This window comes from Typha latifolia, chromosome 1 (assembly GCF_019914945.1).
Source record: "Typha latifolia isolate L0001 chromosome 1, TyphaL0001v2, whole genome shotgun sequence".
In the NCBI taxonomy this organism is placed as follows: domain Eukaryota; kingdom Viridiplantae; phylum Streptophyta; class Magnoliopsida; order Poales; family Typhaceae; genus Typha; species Typha latifolia.
This window is the reverse complement of record NC_133086.1, coordinates 16,125,150-16,144,203: the sequence shown is the minus strand read 5'-3', so window position 1 is coordinate 16,144,203 and position 19,054 is coordinate 16,125,150. Positions and strand designations below refer to the sequence as shown.

General features: G+C 34.9%; 1 protein-coding gene and 1 long non-coding RNA gene across 2 annotated transcripts in view; both read left to right on the top strand.

The window, feature by feature from the left end:
• LOC140795677 (uncharacterized) overlaps positions 1-4,076 on the top strand; it is a 4,381-nt gene extending 305 nt beyond the window's left edge. Inside the window, exons 2-6 of the long non-coding RNA XR_012110336.1 lie at positions 2,330-2,426; positions 2,519-2,589; positions 3,140-3,290; positions 3,371-3,495; positions 3,581-4,076. This is a non-coding gene — a long non-coding RNA (uncharacterized lncRNA). The remainder of the gene's footprint in view (positions 1-2,329; positions 2,427-2,518; positions 2,590-3,139; positions 3,291-3,370; positions 3,496-3,580) is intronic.
• A 5,712-nt stretch (positions 4,077-9,788) lies between these two features.
• LOC140780563 (auxin-responsive protein IAA21-like) lies at positions 9,789-16,531 on the top strand. The gene is made up of 6 exons (XM_073126196.1): positions 9,789-10,087; positions 10,208-10,638; positions 11,532-11,761; positions 12,875-13,016; positions 13,452-13,513; positions 16,171-16,531. The coding sequence occupies exons 1-6, from the start codon at positions 9,953-9,955 to the stop codon at positions 16,206-16,208; spliced, it is 1,038 nt and encodes a 345-aa protein (XP_072982297.1). The 5' UTR covers positions 9,789-9,952; the 3' UTR covers positions 16,209-16,531.
• Positions 16,532-19,054: the final 2,523 nt, after the last annotated feature.

Sequence of the window (19,054 nt, the reverse complement as noted above, 5' to 3'; positions counted from 1 at the left end):
ATTGTTCGCAGTGACAATTCCATATCACCCCTTGCATTCTAGCTTTAGTGTCAGAAACCTCCTCCAAATCGTCCTTTTTAAGATCCATCTGCAACTGTCCACTCCAACCGCCCATTTGTTCTCTGGAGGAGTCTATTTGCAAATTGTTCAAAAGAATGAGGCTTTAATCTTTATGCAATATATTATACATGTTTGGACTTCACTTCTTCTCAGTCGTAGATAAGAATATGAGAAATTTAGTGAAAATATGATCGTTGGTATTATGGAATTTAAGGATTTTTAGTTCTTAATTGTATATTTACTCTCTTTTTCAATCTCCTTTATGATTCTTTCTGAATTGGCAAGGGGAAATGTGATGTCTCTTGTACTAAAATTGTCAGGAATCTTTATATCAATCTTATATTACCAGGCTTTTGTTCTTCCATAATGGAACTTTCCTGCATCATTTATTTTACAGTGGATTACAATCTTAATTTGTAGATATAATGCCAATCTTTCTTGTTGCTATTACATCGGTGCATTTATTTTATTGTGCATGGTAGATGCTGAAAATCTATCTCTCATCCCCATCAATATATTCTTTTGTGCATGCCTTTTTTTCCATTCTTTTAGCAACCACTATATTTCCACTTGTAGATGCATCCTCTGAGAATTGGTAGTTTTCTAAAGCACATTTTTGTTCTAATGCATGGAACTTTAGGTTTTCTCATTCTTCAACATGTCTGAGGAAGTAAATGTTGTCAAACTACATCTGCTGCTTTTATGAACAGTAACTCTACTTTCTTTTCTACTGCTAATATTGGACTGTTGCGATGATTTAGTTCCTTAATTGGCTAGTGAATTATTAGGTTAAGTTTTCAGGCTCTCCTATATTCAGTGGCCTTATCTTTAAGTAGGCATAAGCAATAATTAGTTGGTCAAAATGGCCTGGTCCTTCAGGTCTTAGCGGTACTGACATACTATTTAGAGTTCCATAACATAGAACTAGTGTATCGATTAGATGAGTAGTATGCATGCCACACAAACACCAGGGGAAGGAAAGAAAAAGGTTGTATGCACGCCACCTTGTGTTCTCTCTACACATCTATAGTACAAGAATTTCTCCTGTTAAACTTGCCAGTTCATATGGGATGCATCATATATCATGAGTAATTGGGTCCACCATGATATAGGGCACTCTTTTTATAACGCAGTCTATTGGCGTTTGCATTTGCATTGTAGAACCAACCTGCAGAGAACCTGTGTTGAACTTATTGGAACTTTGATATCCTTAATTTTCTCAGTGGGAACCTCTTGCTATATAGGACTAAAGGCGAAAAAGATGGCTGTCATTTTCTTTACTTTTGAGCAGGAATAGATTAGTATGGATATCCCAAATAAGGCAGGTGAAAGATTTATTTTTGTATGATGCCTCTTTATTTGCAAAAATTGGGTCTCGTTGTTATAACCCTACGAAGTGAGGTTATTGTTGTGCATTATTGCTTAACTTAATATCCTGATGTATCCATTAAATTCAAAGTTCCTGCATCCGGATGGACTAATACTGTTGACTAAGGTTAAAAATTGGTGTTTGGTTTTTGAAAATTTTAAGTGAAAGCAATATTGAATTCAGAAAGTTAGATATTTCAATTTTGAGGACGACAGCTTTTGAAATTTCTCTCTTGTTAGATTCCTTCCTCGTTATGAAGTATTAGTTGCATAGAATAGAAATATTCTCCAGCTATTGTCTATCAAATATGACTTCCTATTTAGATTACAGCATACTTAAAGTACATTGAAGTACTTCAGAATGATAAAATGATGAGAAGTCCCTGTTCCGAGATGCACCACTGGAACTGTCTAATATCTCATGGTCTAGACTTGTTAGGGCAAAACTAAAGGCTTTATGTCTTCTTTAATTAAAGTACGTATAATTAACTAGTGTGGTAAACAATGATGGTCCATGAGTGAACCTAGGCCTAAGTGGGAATTTAGGTAGTTTGGTAGCTGTCTTACTGGCCAATGTTGCCTGTTTTCTAGTTGATGTTTTCTGTATTAGGGCCTGAGATGTTGACCAATGTGTGGTACCCCTCAAGTTGGGGGGATGAAATTGAGATTTCTTGGTAATGAAAATAGCCAACTTTTTGACCTGAAAAAGAAGAATAAAGGAAGGCAAATAGTAACTATTTATATTTTTCCCGTGATTATTTATGCATGTTCTAATTCTGTGCACAATTTTCAGTGACTAACTAGTATCATCCAGCCATCTTCTGCTGAATAATGATGCTCAAACAAGCATATGTTATCATGAATAGAGTTGAGCAGTTAACCAGAATTATTTTTCTTGCAGTATACAGCTCTTCTGAAGTTGGACATATGGAAGGTTCTAGTGGAATTGTAACAATTACATTGAAGTTGGATCCCACAGCGCAATCATTTCTCATAAGGTGTGGATCTCTTGTATTACCAGAATTGCTGCGTCAATAACCTATGATTCACTTACATAACACTTCACCTATGAAAATTCTTCTTGCCGCAGTTGTGGTGCCTGGGCTGCTATTTTTGCAAATGGGCTTTGTCCAAGAAAAAGGAGTTGAGCGAGAAATGGAGGTGAATGCATCTGTCACTTTCCATCCACAGCACGGTTATCTTAATATCAAGTAGATATATATAGAGAGAGAAAGTAAAAAAACCTTGGAGTTTCTTTATATTAACAGCATGATATATACTATTGGTCATTTACCTATCAATTTAAGTTTTTGGGTCAATTGGTCATTTGGCATGGTACCAAAGCTCTCCTTTATAGAGGTATATATGTTTCGGTGCAATAGGCATATATCTTGTTCTTCTATTATTTATCTATGTGTGATGTATGGTAGCCACAAATGAGTGTGTGTTAAGAGCATGGTTTATATAGTTATCAATTTAAACTTTTGTTTAGCTCCTTACATAACACTTAAAAAGAGGTTTAAGTTGTATCTTTGCTTTATTGCAGTTAGTTGTAAAACTTAGGTTGATGAAAGTGGTATGTTCTCTATAATCAATTTTGCATCTCCTATATGTGTCTGTCTTGGTTTTTAAAGTACCGAGCTTTCCTGAAAAGAGAAACAAACATCTATAGATTTGAAACCATTCACACTGATCCCTGTTTTCACTGCAGCTCATGCGTGAAACTAAATGCTGTGACAAGGACTCCCACCGGATGACGCTGCCAAGCTACAGACTTTGTGGGCGGCAGGGTTCCTTTTCCACCTTGTTCCTCTAGTTTCCTTTGAGATGCTGCTACTCTACCTACCAGAGTGGTTGCCCAGGTTCAGTCTCTTGATGTTACCTGCTGGTGATTTGGGAAATCAGAATCTTTGTGCTATCTAACGCATCCTTGCATGTCCAGCTACTGGAAATCAAGTTGCCAGCCACCGAAAGCTATTGCTTTTATAGTAACACAGTAACACTATTTGGTAGAAGATTCCATGAAACATGAGAATTACACGACGCATTACATATGCACCGTTAAAGGTTAAATCCTAAATCCTTTCTCGCTTTGCTCCTCTCCTGTCGATACTTTTTTTCTTGTTCTAATTCTACATTCTCATCAATGCAGCTTGCTTGCAGAAGCACCATGGAGGCCTACCACTAACCATTCCATCTCTTGTAAGCCATGTGCTGTGGTGGTGCCATCCCCACTAACAGAAGTGCAAGCTGTATGTAGACCTCCATGCTGTCCTTGCTTGAGTCCACAGTCCTAACACTATTAAAAGATAACAATATACGGTCACTTCCTACAGGCCAAAGGAGAGCATTGCCCATTCAAAATTTTGGTAGGTTATTTGGCATTGCATTCGAATTAGCCCATCTTAGATGTACACTGCATGATGTCCTTCTGTCTTTTTTGTGCCCTCCCTGCTTCAAGAGTTGAGCTGTGGAAGATGGCAGACATTACATCTGTATGTATGACAAGAGGATCTTTGGTCTTATCCCACCCCCTAATCCTGGTTCATTCTATTATAGATAGACAGATGAATATGTACCTTCTATTGTTCTTTTTTTGGGTAAAAGATGAACATGTGCTTCACTAGTGGACTGTCAAATATTTTTAACCTTGTCTTTGTGAACAAATGTTGCTAAGCTAAGGATTAGGTGAAGAATTCTACACTAGTATAAATGTATAGGGTCCGAGCGCATCATTGAATGTGCACGAACACGCTAAGCATGCATATCTGATGCTCATATCTATTGTATTCTCCTTCTATTGTGATTAAAGTTGTTAGATATGTATGATCGATGTTGAGTGATCACCATGTAGTGAAATAGCACCCTAAAGTAAATGACCTATGCAATGGATTATGGATATGAAAGGGACAATTTTGCTTCCTTATTAAGGTTAGAGTTCAACTGCAGCTAAAAATGGCAGTTTGGCTGTTTGATGCATAAGATGCATATAGGATGAAAACTTAAATAGATCTCATGCTATCATCAAATATGGTTGCTAGGGCCACTATAAATCACACTAACACTACACACTATCCAAAGGAACTATCTTGCCCCACATTGGTGCAATCAATCATATGGGTAAATGAAGGGGAGAAAGGGAAAAAAGAAACAAATGCCAACATTGGCCCCCAAACAAAACCCCCCCCCCACAAAGTACCATGTTATGAGTTGGAATCACAAGGGAGAGTTGAGAGTATTGAGATGGACTTCTAATCAGTTTGTCACAAAGGCAACCTACACATAGGCCCTCTTCCATCTTAAGCTTCAACAGCTTAAGTGGTCCTCTTTTGGGATCACATCACTGCAGGAATTCTAATTTCATCAATCAGTGGTTGAGCTTGGCCCATCAAGCTTGACTATTTTTATTCAACCAAAAAAAAGAAAAAGAAAAAAAAATTGAATGCAGATAATTTGTATCACTTGCCATCCTATAGTTTTAATTAATATAAAACTGTTAATTTCTTTATCCAAACTTACTGGTAAAACTAGAAAAAAATATATATATTAGAGGGAATTTTTACACCATAATAAATATTAAAATGTCAGAATTTCTCTACTTGTCCTATTAAATTTACTCAAATTCTTCAAATTTTAAAACAAAATGCCTCTTTAAATTTACAAACCTTAAAACTTTAGTTACTATCTAATAAATGATCGAAAAAGATTCATATTTACTCAAACAATGCGATTACAAATATCATACGTGTATTATAGTAACTTACACTATCTCTGTTAAGTTTGAATTAAAAGTTAATAATTTCACATTAATCTAAAGTCGAAACAACACAGGAGACAAAGGGACACAAGTAAAAATTTAGTGATTTTAATTTGTGTTCTATTATACGTAGCTTGCTATCTTGCAATCAAAGAATGACCCCTTAGTTTAAAGCCCAACAAAATAAGCTTGGGAGACTACCAAAAATGTTTTCTTTTTTACCTCCTTTTTTTTCTTCATAAAATTCCGTAGACGATCTTGGCTAAACGAAGAAAACACACTTATTTTTTATTTTACACCCTGCATTATTAACTTATTATTTTGGAAAATATTCAAATAACACCCCCAGATGGTATATATATTGTTAAAATCTCTTAATTTTAGCATACCTAGTAAATTGATACAATTTCTATAGCTTAACTTTGATAAAAGACAAAATATACAAAACATAAAACATTAGTGATGAGAAAATATACATAATTTTGTTATTTTAGACTACATTACATCGAGGTCTCACGAAGTATAACCCAGTATAACTTATACTGCCGAAGAAAAATAAAAAGGGATATTAAGACCTCTTGGACTACCATTTATTCGAAATTAACATGTGAATGACACTGGTTCAATTTTTGCCATTACTTTCTCTCTAACTCCTCCTTCCTTCCTTCCTTCCTTCCTTCCTTCCTTCCGGTCTTCACATATCTCTCTCCTAAACCTAAGCTTAATTTCAAATTCTAGGGCGATATTACTCCAAATTTTTCTCTCATATCTTTCTACAATAGTCAGACTATGTACATAGACAAATGTGTTAGTATTCACGAGTTTCTCTCTAACAAGTATAAATGATGTCAAATCATAGTTTAGTTCAGTATGTTCAAGTATAATTTGATCTCTATTTTAACTAATTATTTAAATATTTTAATATATAAAATAGTGCGTTGACGCGTAACTGATGAAAAAAATATCTCTCTCCCTTTTTTTTTAGGTGGAGCCAAATGTTGGGAGGTTGGGGGGACAAGAGTGGGTCCCACGCGGGGTAGGTTTGGGAACAAAAGAGGAGATGATGAGCACGGGCGAGTGCGGTCGCTAAAAGCGAGACCCCACATGATGGTCCCCACCACCCATTTTATGAGTAACATTATGTCATGCCCACGACCAAAATCTATTTTAACCATTTTTTATTTTGGTATCATTTTTATATAATTCTTACTAAAATTATATTAAAAATATAATAATTTTATAAATTACACCGTATTGAGGTTTTTTATAACCCGACCCTTTTTTTTAATTCTCATTTAACATCCTCCATTAATTTAAACGATAACAACAAAAAAAAAATTTTATTATAATATATAATATAATTTATAAATATCTAAATTACTTATGTCTTATTCAGAGAAAGGACAAAGAGGAAGATAAAAATAACGGTGAGAATATTTTAATAATTTGGTCGATATCAGTTAGTCAATAACCGTCAGAGTATAACGGAATGTGAATCACAAAATAAGTAAAATATAGAGTGTGATTTATAAAATACTTTAAAAATATTTGTAATATGTGCCTACGATAATTAAGAAAGAATTATTCGACCTTTACCTTTAATAATTTATCTGTATTTATTAACTCTAGCAACTATCTATTTGAAATTTTTAAAGTCTCAAAGATTTTCAACGATAATTATGACATCAAATAACATGCTACGATAATATATGTTAAGAAGCCTTTTTTAACCCTTCAAATAACATGCTACATTTTTATTATTTTTCGCTTACATCTCTTTCCTTTTTCAAGGACTTTGTAATGTACACCTTATTTTTCTTATATAACTTTGATCGGTTACTATTAACTCTAATCTATAGTTTGCACAACTTTACTATTAAATTGCTAAATACTCACTAATTTTAAGCCATATCACTTAGGGTTGTCAAAATAAACGAGTGACTCTGACTCGATAAGCTCGGTATATAAGGGATTCTCCAATTAGAAACCCTATCCTCAACTTTCAAGTCTCAATTCTCAAACAAAGCCACTCAACTCTCTCTAGCTCTCCCTAAATCCTCACTTGCTCGGTCGCTCTAATCTTCCTTCTCCATCGTTAACTTGTTGCCTCGTCCTTCTCCACCATCAACCCACCAACTCCTCCTCAAGCCACCACCCTGTGCTCGTCTTCCTCCTTAAGTCACCACCTCCTTGTTGTCTTTCTCTTACAACTTATGTTAACTTAAATAGGTTGTGGCTCAGCTCGAGCTCGACTTGAATAAGACTTGATAATAGGCTCAATCTAATCTCGAGCTTGGCTCGCGCTCAATCTAGTCTGGTTTGTGCTCGATTTGGCCCGGCTCGAGCTTAGCTCAAGTTGAGCTATGCCAAACTTGAGCAGAATTATAAAGCTCAAAATTAATTTCGAACCGAGCATAAATTAAAGCCGACTTGCTAAGGGTTGAACCATTCACACCCCTAATATCATATCCTATCGTCCCATGCCACTAAATTGTAACATAACTTAAAATTATATTTAGTATTTTAACGTAATATTCTCTAATTAATACCCTTGTATTTAGAAATAGTTAAGTTTAATTAACTCAAAATGTTATACAAAAATTGATGAGAAAAATATTTACAAAATCGGTAGTGTGTTAATCATAAAATGATGAAAATGTAGGATGTTATTTGAAAAATATCCCTATCAGGTCATTCGATTAACTAGATTTAATATAAGGTTAAAAGACTTAATGATACCTATGGCACCTATATAATATTTTATTAGCCTAAAGGTTACATCTAATCCAATCCAATCCAATCCAATGAGCTTTAATTTAATATCTATCTATTTATCTATCTATAATTCTATCCCCAATCCTGTTCTCTTCATGGTGGGCCAAATTATGACGGACGACCAATCAACCACTGCCACGTCATTAAAACAACCCATCTTGAGCTCTTCAAATGTCATCTGATGAGTGGGGCATTGGCTAATCCGAGGGAAAAGCGAGGGTTATTATTAATTACCCAGGAGGAAGTGACCGGGACTACGTGGGCCCCCCCACCCCAGCGGACTAGAGTAGGGAATGTGGGTGCGCGGTTGGGTGTATTTTGGGTCACATTTATACTTAACAAAAATACTTCTAACAATTGGGTAGTAAAAGATAATTTGATAGATAAGCAAGCAAAAAAAAGGAAGAATTTTTTTGTATAGAAATGCTTTAGATACCTTGTGAATATTTAAAGTAGTTTTGTGCCATTTTGATATTAATATAGTTATTATTATTTTAAATTTTTTACTGTATATAAGTAAATAATAAGTTTTTATGAACCATAAATTATATATATATATATATATATATATATATTGGAAGAAACTAAGAGAGGTCACTGTCTATGTCCCTAGTGGGGTTGACAGGTGTCAGTGGCCACCATCACTCTCGAGTGGAAACCACCGGCGCCGGCCGGTTGGACGGTCAAATTAACCTCGTCAACTGGAGAGAGAGGAGGGTAAAGACTACAGTCTACAGGGCGGTCGCTTCCCTGTCCCCTAACTACCCGAAACGCGCGTGATGGGGACGAATCACCGCCGTTGGTGTCGGACCATCCTCACTCTCGGGAGCCGTACGATCTCGAGCAGGAAGTTAATTTAGCCAAAGGGAGGGGGAAAGAGGATGACGTGGCGAGATCTGGTGCGATTTGGCGGTCGGGAGTTGTTTCGAATATTTCTGATGACAGTTGACAGTCACTCACGCGCGTGGGCTAAAAGGAAAACCAAAATAATAATAATAATAATAATAAATAATAAATAAAAAAAGAAAAGAAAAGAAAGCGATGGAGGGAAAAAGATAAGGTGAAAAAGAAAGGGTGCTTTGTGAAATTGTGGCAGTATTTGTTTGTTTTCATTTAAGCCCCTGAAGTTTCTGAAAATAGTATCTGAGTGAATTATTATTATTATTATTTTTTTTTTAAAAAAAAAAAGAGAAGAAGGAAGAAGTGCCTTTGCAGTGGCGTGCATCGATCTTGTCTCCCGGAGTAGACATCTTAGTCACGTTGCAATACGTTGCTGTATGTAACATTTCTAATTAATTTTCACTATAGTCCTCTAATCCAATAAATAAACTGACAAAAAGGTCCCTAGGAATATTAGGTGGGATCTAATAAAGATCTCCTCTCTTTTCTTTTCCTTCCGCAAAATATTCCATCGTCTCTTTTTGCCATCTTTTACTTATCACATCGCTGGGCACTCTCCCCCGTTCCTTTATTTACAAATATAAAATAATTTAACATTTTAACGCTTATTATTATAGAAAATTACCGATTAAGGAACCCTTACCCGAGGTACTGCAGAGAACTTTCATTTTGTCTATTCTTTTTCGTGCCGGGAAGTCTCACTCAACGGTCAGTGACGCTGCCTCAAAAAGCAAAAACAACCTCAATAAATAAGTAAATATAAAATTTTTATTGCTCCCACTGCACTCCACAAATGCATGCTTTTTCTCAGAAGAGATGATTACACCCCCGGAAAAACTAACTTCTATATTTCTTTTATATATTTTTTGCACATAACCACCTATATTATTTCAAAGGTATAAAAAAGACCAGCTCTAAGATATTTATTAGAAATAGTATCAGTAGTTTCCAACTAAATTGGACCCACTGGAAGTCATTTATTGCAAATGCACCCAATGGAAGAGGGAAATTTGTAAAATAAGGGTAAAATGTAGGTAGTGATATGCAAAAAGACCAAAATGAAAAGCTTGGGAAGAATGTGAAGCCTTGCAAATGCTTGCAGCAGCTTTGCTACTCCCACTAGTGTGGTATAAAATACTCGGCTTCTTTAAAAAGGGGGGAAAAAAAGAAGAAAAGAAACGCGATTATAGTAGGAAGCTTCTCTTCGTGAAAAAAAACAACTCAAAGGTCGCTCCTTTTTCGTTCTTTTATCTTTTCTATTCCGTTTAAATTCTTCTGCGTTGTTGTTTTCCTCTTCGAATTCTTCTTCTTACTCTCCTTATACTTATGCTTGTTGGGGTTGTTTAGAGGAAAAGGTTGATGTCACCGCCTCTGGAGCACGACTACATAGGCCTCTCGGGGGCCTCCTCGCCTGCGACCGGCGCCGCTGTAGCCGCTGGCGAGGGACACGTGGCGGCGCTAGAGCTCAAGGAGACGGAGCTGAGGCTAGGGCTCCCTGGGTCGGAGTCGCGGGAGAGGAAGGAGAAGGTGGGGACCACCTTTGGGCTTCTTCCCAAGGGACTCGTTTCCGGGGCGAAGAGGGGGTTTTCGGACGCCATTGATGAATCCGAGAAGTGGGTCTTCGCCGGAGGGCTTGGGTCGGATGGAGAATTGGGGAAAGGTGGGAGCTTGTTCCCGCCGAGAGCGGAAGGAGGTGGAGGAGGGCAGCATTTGGGGCAGGGGAGTGGAGGAAAAGAGGCAGGGGAGCAAGAGAAGAAGGCACAAGTGCCGGCTGCAAAGTAAGTGAAGAACATGAGAGGAAATTTGCGAATATCTTTTTCAACTGATCACTTTGTGTCGTCTCCAAAATTTGGAAATTTTCATGTTTTCGGTTTGGGGTTTTCCTTTTTTTTTTTTCTTTGATCCGTTTAGTTTGTTATTCCGTATGGGTATCTTTTTAGACAACTAATAATAAAAGTTACAAACCTTTTAGACTGGTGACGGAGAGAACTGCATTTATGGTGGTATTTTCCTTTCTTTTTCTGTGTTTCATCAGTAGAAAAGTGAATTTTGTGGAATTATTGAAAGAAACATGTCTCTTTTGGTTTACACTTCTTATCATTTATTCGTGTATTTATTTTTGCATTGCTTACAGGATGGGAATTGCATGCACACCTTATTTCTGCAGCAAAGATTAGTTTTACGCTCATCCTTCTCTTTCATGATGATCTTATCATTAGGTTGGGTTTTAATTTTTTGTTTTATCTGCTTGGTTGTTTTCAGCTTTTCATTCTCTTAGAATTTCGACATTTTTCTCTCCAAGTTTTGTGATTCTGGTTTGGTTTAGATTGCCAGGATTGGATCTGAATTCAAGATTATCAATCCTTAGAGCACCTGAGTTGGGTCAATAACAGCAAATGAAAAATGAATTTGCCTTTCTAACTGCTTCATAATGTTCACTAGTTTTGGATTTTGCGTCCTCTAGTTATCTTGGCATTCTCTTCTTTCTGTCATTTAGATTCGAACTGTAGAAACTATGAAATGATTCATAATAGTATTTTCTGGAGAATATTGCATGTGTTCTTTTCCTGCCCAATAAAGATATCTCTTTATACTCTTCACAAATATTACACTGCTTCAACCATGGAAGAGATCTAAGAGGAAGTCTGAAGCATAATTATTTATGAAATAGGGCACAGGTGGTAGGTTGGCCACCAATCCGAAGTTATAGGAAGAATACGATGGCAACCAACCCATCAAAGAACAAAGAAGACGCTGAGGCAAAACAAGGGTCAGGATGTCTTTATGTGAAGGTGAGCATGGATGGTGCCCCATATCTCAGGAAAGTCGATCTTAGGATATACAACAACTATAAGGAGTTATCATCAGCACTTGAGAAGATGTTCAGTGGCTTTTCCGGCGGTGAGTTCTTATGTTGTCCACACTCCTTTGATTATTACTGTTTATTCTTGAGATTATCTGGAAATATGCATATTGAATTGGCCGGAGTTTCAGCTTTAATGTTCTAGTGAATGACATCTATGGTTTAGAGTTTGTTAATGCTTGGTATGAATTGGATACAAAGAATAGGAAAATTTATATGTAACACCCTGCTTTATAACGTAATTGTGGTTTATATCCTATATTTTTACTTTTTACAAATCGAGCCATATGATTTAGCGAATATGTGAAGAAAACATCCTGGGTTATATTTGAACTAACACTATGAGAATATTTCGTTAAGTAGGGATATTTTATTTCTAAAATGATCAAAATATTTTTTTTTCTAAAATAATTAAAATACCCTTAGTATGACTTGGTTGAGAGTATTTTTATAATTTTTTAGTATAGTTAACTTAATTTAGAGATTTGGTTAAGTTTAATTAACTGGCAGGGTATTTTCTGTACATATTTGTTAAATTATATGGCTCAATTGTAAATAGTAAAAATATAGGGTGTAAACCATAATTTTATAAAAATATAGGGTGTTATATACAAATTTTTCAAAAAAAAAGTATGGTCACTTGTTATCTTATTGCTATTGTAGGCTCGATGATATTTTATTGCCCAATACCGGTTTGACAACTTTGTGGAAAGATATCTTTTGCATTGACTGTAGTGTCATCATTATGTTCTTGTGTGTATCACAAGATATGACTGCACATATCTATTTGAAAGTTCCAGTTTCTCCATTTATAGTTTCTTTTTTCCCTAATATGTATGGTTTACTTATTTTCTTAGTATTTGGAGTAACAACACTTTAGTACTTGAGTAGATTTCACTTGTTTTGGACTACTAGCTTGCTACATATTAAGATTTGTGATACTTCATATGTTTTGTGCAAGTGTACAGTTTTTCAGAAATCTACTGCCCAGGTAACATTGCAGAAGTTTCATTGTGTAACCAAATAATAAGGGAATGATTCCAGGCATATTGTGACAATCTCTCTGTGATTAGAGACTATCTAGTCTGTTAAGTTTTGAAGCATTAGCACAGCTTGGAGTTTACTTTCGCTTAATTTATTTGGCATTTCAGGTCACTATGGGTCTCATGGAATACCAGGCAGAGATGGCTTATCCGAGAGCCGGTTGATGGATCTTTTAAATGGATCTGAATATGTAGTAACTTATGAAGACAAGGATGGAGATTGGATGCTTGTTGGTGATGTTCCATGGGAGTAAGTTCTATTAACTTGGTTCAACTAAATATTGCACTAATTGATGAGGAAATTTGTATAAACAACTATTCTTTGTGTGGTATGACTTAAGTTATGCCTTTCTGATCCTTTTCCCTTCTGTTATCCTGGAAAATGTGCCCCTAGATAAACGGAATCTCAATCTGATTATGCATTAAATAAGAATTAGCATTTGCTAAAAGAAGCATCAAAATTGAGACGATTTGATAAGGTTAATATTGTTAACTTAAATCTCAAATTTTATTATCTTTGAATACACTTTCATCTATTAACTATTATTTGCGAAATTGGTAGTCTGCCTAACTTTACTTTTAGCATCATCTGCTTAGAATGGACGTATCTGAAAGTTTAGGTTTCTGCAAATTATATATCTCTAATACTACCTGGACACTGAGTTTTCAAATATTTCACTTTCAGGATGTTCACGGACTCTTGCAGGAGGCTAAGGATTATGAAGGGTTCAGATGCAATTGGACTAGGTATGCAGTATTAACACAGGAACCTATAACATGGATTAGTTATCATTTCGCTATGTAATAGGAGAACTAGGAATCCAGTGTCAACAACTTTATGATTTAAAATTCACTTCTGTACTAGAAATCCCTTGAAGCTTCTAGCTCATTAAAAATAAATTAGTCCACCTCATATTAGGCGATGCTTATCAGTATTCTCCACTCATGCTATTGTTCCTATTCTACTGTAGTCCTTTCCCCTGTCTATTCGTCATCAGAGGCTAATATTTCCACATGTATACTTTGTGTATTTGGGATTATTGGGTTAATATTTATGATCCATCAACTGCTATCAGAATGAGATTATTTCAGCCAAGGTCTCCTGTAAGAAGGATCCAGTCCTACCAATTTTTTTTCTTTTTCCCATCCATCTTTTGCTGACTTGAAAAGAGTATAGATCTCTCTCTCTCTCTCTCTCGATATATATATATATATATATATATATATATAGCCCCCCATATTCCACTTTTTCAACCTAGCAACTGATGCGAAATTGATAGAATTTGGTTCTACATACACATGACTCTAGACTGTGACTATATTATTCACGTCTTTGGGTGTAAACATTTCAACTTGCTTTTCTTTATCGAAAAATGATCCAGGTGGTATTTAATAAGTGTATAACCCATAGTTTTATTAAATAGATATTGATTATAGTATCATATTGACATAGTGGCTACTAAATAATCTTGCCAAACCATTTATCAGTCCCAGGTCCAGTTGTACAAAGGATATGTAGTATTGACTGTTAATACATATGATTACAGACTTATACTCGCCAGTGTGCTGACTTGTTAGTTTATTGAATTAGTTATGAAAAAAATATCAGCAGATAAACGAGCTTGACAGCTCAAATAGCAATCCAAAAGCTACAATTAGCTGGATCAGGTATGCGAGATGATAACAGTTGAATGATTTGATAATAACATAATTTTAGACATCAATAAGATAGAGATGCTAAATATTTAAATTTAACATTTTACACATTTTAACTGAAAGTAATAATAATTCAATATGTACTTTAGAACATATACGAAAGAAAACCAACATACTGATTTCATAAGTCTCTTAACTGATTCAGGTGAAAATGTTAAATATTTTCACCATATCATCCAAATCTCAAGGTCAAGTTGTTTTCCCACCATCAAAATGTCAAATGGCTCAAATGAAGCTTCATGAAAGCTGTGGGTACTTATTTCCTTCCAACCTGAATTGGTTGTTCCATCTTTTGGTGGTTTTTTTGAGGTCATTATCACTGGTATTGTGTTGTCATGACATTACATTGTTTAACTGTCCCTGGGTTGGTCTATTTAATTGTTCATCCACTTTGCATTGGTATTGATCAATATAGATGGTTTTCTTTTTTCTCACATCTTCGTGGGATACAATTTGGTAGTCACCACAAGTGAGCCTAACTAGTAATTCAAAGAGTGAAAAAGTGGGTTAGGGATGACATACATGTAGAGATAAAAAATAGAAAAGACATGAGGTATCAGGACTTGTTTTACAGAAACATGAGGTAGCTGGATCTAGTTCCTGCTCGTGTTTTAACAAAGAAGCTAGGTGGTTTCTCACTCATGGGCTAAATCTTTTTTTCATAGTAGGATCTAAAATGACATTACAATGTCATTGCAGTCAATTCACATTTCAGCAATACAAAATATTAAATATGTGTTTTCCTTGATTTATTTTGTTTTAGCAGAAATACAATATGATCCAAATAAGATTAATAGATTCACAGAACTTCTGGGTTTTGTCATAATTAGCTTCATTGACTGGAAAGGTAAATCTTGACTATCGGATTAGTTTCATGTGTCCCAGTAAAACATCTTGTCTAGGTAATATTCTCAGATATTGAGAAATAGAATCCCACCTTGTCCTAGAAATATGACATTAAAATGGAGGAATTATGTTTGATGGAAAAGTGCCTAAGAAGGATTGCTTTTGTTAACTTAGATCTATACGAATGAGAAATGAATGAATGAGGTTACTGGAGAAGACAAAAGAAATGAGCATTATCATATAAGTTATGTTTAGTTTTATGGAGGATAAGTTATCTGAAATCGATTTGGACATGTCCGATAGAGACCAAATAGTGCTCCACGGAGGTTTGATATTATACAAGGATTTGAGAGGTAGGGAAGATCAACATTGCCATAAGACATACGAAGAAAAACATAATAGCACTTGATATCCTGTTCAGATTATGGTTGCTATGTCACAGACTTTCACACTAAATAGATTAATAGAGATTGGTGGAGGAAAATGATTCATATTACTGCCCCTGAATAGCTGGGCTAAAATCTTGGTAATGTTCTCGCTGCCTTCCTGGTGTTGCAAAACTTAATCTGATTGTACTTGTCTGGCAAAAGTGCAACCTGTGCATTCTGGCTGCAGCCTATATGTGCCAGATCTGACATGTAGCATTTTTTGTAAGTTTGTCTTTGCATCTCTCTACATCAACTAGCTGTGGAGACCATTTCAATTTTAAACGCAGATAAATCCATATTTTAATAAAATCTATATAAAAATGCAAACAATATGTTTTGAATGACTATTGACCTGCTGCACATTGGTTTTTTGCTCATGAATCAAAGTCCATCCTCTACTCTGTTTCCTTGCAGCTCCAAGGGCCATGGAGAAGTGCAAGAGCCGCACCTAGCATTATTCCTACACTAGTTGAAGAGCAAGTACATCATAGGGCTGTAAGGGCTCCTCTTAAAACTACAAAAGCTTTGGGGGGGGGGGGGGTTAAGCTTGGAATTATCCTATATCTATCATATTTCGCACTTTTCTATTTCATTTGGACTACATTATATTAATTTCCTTAGACTTGCTAGGGAGATGACCTCTGCTAGATTGTGCTTAAGTATTTGTATGCTCCGTGACGTTTCTGTTTGTATAAATGGTTGTATGCTGTTTGCAACTGTTATGGTTTGGACATTGTTTCCTGCTTGCAAATGTTATTACAAACTCTTTGTTTCAGTTTGCTCATGTGAATTGTGGAGGAATGATGAAAATCTATTTATTCAATCACTAAACCACCTCAATCAAAGAAAACCTCTTGCTTAAGACAAAGATAAGAGGTCTCTCTCTCTCTCTCTCTCTCTCTCTCTCTCTCTTCTGAGACATTGTTCTAGAAATCAATTTCCCAATCATCATGGACTATGCATGTTTGTTTTTAAGTTCTTGTGGGTTTTAGACACATTAGCATTGGACGAAGAATGACTTTTCTGGTGCTCCTGCTCTGACTTGTGTTATGTTGTTTTCATAATTTTGCTTGAGAAAGATAATCAGAGTTGCTTGCCTGCTCTTAACTGAGTGAAGTCATCATATAGTTGATATGTTGGTAGAAACAAACAAACATTTTGTTATTCCTTTATTTTACTAAACAGTAGAATATGCTGAGAATTCTCCTCATGAATGAATAAGGTGTTTTTTTTATGTATATCTAAAATATATCAGTCAGATTTGACAAAAAAGAAGAAGAAGAAAAACAACTGTTTCTTTGTCTTTCCCTTGGTGAGTTGTTTCAGCAGTTGCATTCATGTCAGTCTACACCTGAAAGCCTCAATGATGTAATTCTTTCTCTAGCTTTTCAAATCAGTGCATGATTTCTTATTTCCTTCAACTTCTAGACATTGCATGGTAAACCCTGCTCTTTTAACCAGCCTTTCGCCTTTTTACCTATATGGAGAGTGGGGACCTTCATTGCCTGTCCTTTCTTCTTAGGGCTATGAGATTAATCACAGATGTTTCCTCCTCCTCAATCATCATTCAGGTAGAATAAAACTATAGAACAAGAGAAATGATGGTGGTTTATGCTTTTCTTCTTATAAATGATGCACCACCTTCTGTCTCTATATATCATACTGTCTGTTACTCTGATTAGCCTATGAAAGATTGCAGTATATTCCATCAGTGTGGTATTATATTGATTTCTGTCAATAAATTTGCAAGGAATTGATCTCTTAACTCCCATAAATCTCTAGGTATGCTTGTTGAGCCTCCATCTTATTTATGCTTTCTGCATTCTTTCAGCTTGTAAATTGCTGTCTGCAGGAACTGGAGATCTAATATTTCATTTGATCTCCTTCTTGTTTCTGCTGGTCCTCATTCAGTAAATGGCTAGATATATAACCCGAAAACCACACGCCGACGCCCATTCGATTATAGTTTCTTCGGATTGATGTTTTATTTTTTTCGTTCTTCGTTCATCGGCCTGAATGTTATATGTTATAATAGATACATCAGCTGGCCTTTAGGTTATGTTTTCACTGCATTTGTAACTTAGAATCTCTTTCCATATACTTAGAAAATGGTAAGCATTTATTTATACTCTTAAGGATATTAAGTTGCCAAAAAGAAGAAACACAATAAGGGTTAATTATGTATTAATTCCCCTCAACTATCGATCGCTATCACTTTTACCTTCTCGAGGAAAAATAAATGTATCACCAAAGCCCACCTTCATTAATATTTCATTAGAAATTTTGATAGAAATAATCTTAAAATTTTGAGTAACTTAATAGATGGATAAAAATTATTTTTTCCTTTAATGGGACTCTTATGGCAACTTATTTTATCCATCTAATTGGTTTGTTAAATATCTAACATTTATTCTAACATAATTTTTAAATAATTTAGAGTTTTAAATTAAATGCAAGCGATAGTCGAGGATGTCAAAATATAATTAACTCAAACAACAACTAAAGAATCTCATTGAGATTTTTAAAAAAGAGAAGAAGAGAAAGAGTGAATTAATTCCTTCTACTCCATATAGTTTTATTTTATTGTAAAATTTATCAAAGTTAGCTAAAAATAATTTATCAAATATTAGAAAATAAAAGTAAAAATTTGTCAACCACAAGGACTGTAAACTAGAAGGACTAAGAGAGGAAATTATGCTTTAGATGGTTTGACCTTCCAAATGTAGTACAAAGTAAATATTTTATTATTAATTGGGCCCTAAACCCTAATCCCTTTCAAAACTCTTAAATGTTATTAGAGATCATATAGTTTAATACCTAATATAATAATAAAAAATGTTGCCCTTTTAGATTCAGAATACATAATGTGAATATATTACCGAAGTTATATACATTTTACTCTCTTGTATTTTGAAATCGGTTAATCCGAGCCTTTTTAATATAAAAATTATTTACCAATTTGAATATAAATAAGATTATTTTAAGTTATTTTATTATCTCCAGTATTTTAAAATTTATTAAGAATTATGCTCCAAAACTTTGGAAATTTGGCTTATGAATGTTTCTTGGGATTCGCAAAAATTAATTCCAAGCTAAAATAATATTATTTTCTCTCCACGTTATAATTAATTTTTAATGTACAGATTAATCGTTAAGAAAATGTTAAAGCATTTCTCGAAATTAAACTTCAAATTAATTCTCTCCACCTTAGAATTAGTTTGAAATTTAATTTACAAATTGATCTTCCTGGTCCTTATCTGCAAGACTGCAAAGCTACTAATTGAACTCAATAAGCACC

Excerpts from the sequence above, each read along its gene's own strand:
- LOC140780563 (XM_073126196.1), top strand. The coding sequence starts at position 9,953 with ATGCTTGCAGCAGCTTTGCTACTCCCACTAGTGTGGTATAAAATACTC. Across the intron at positions 11,762-12,874 it reads GTTCAGTGGCTTTTCCGGCG|GTCACTATGGGTCTCATGGA; the intron begins GTGAGTTCTTAT and ends TTGGCATTTCAG. Across the intron at positions 13,514-16,170 it reads TTCAGATGCAATTGGACTAG|CTCCAAGGGCCATGGAGAAG; the intron begins GTATGCAGTATT and ends GTTTCCTTGCAG.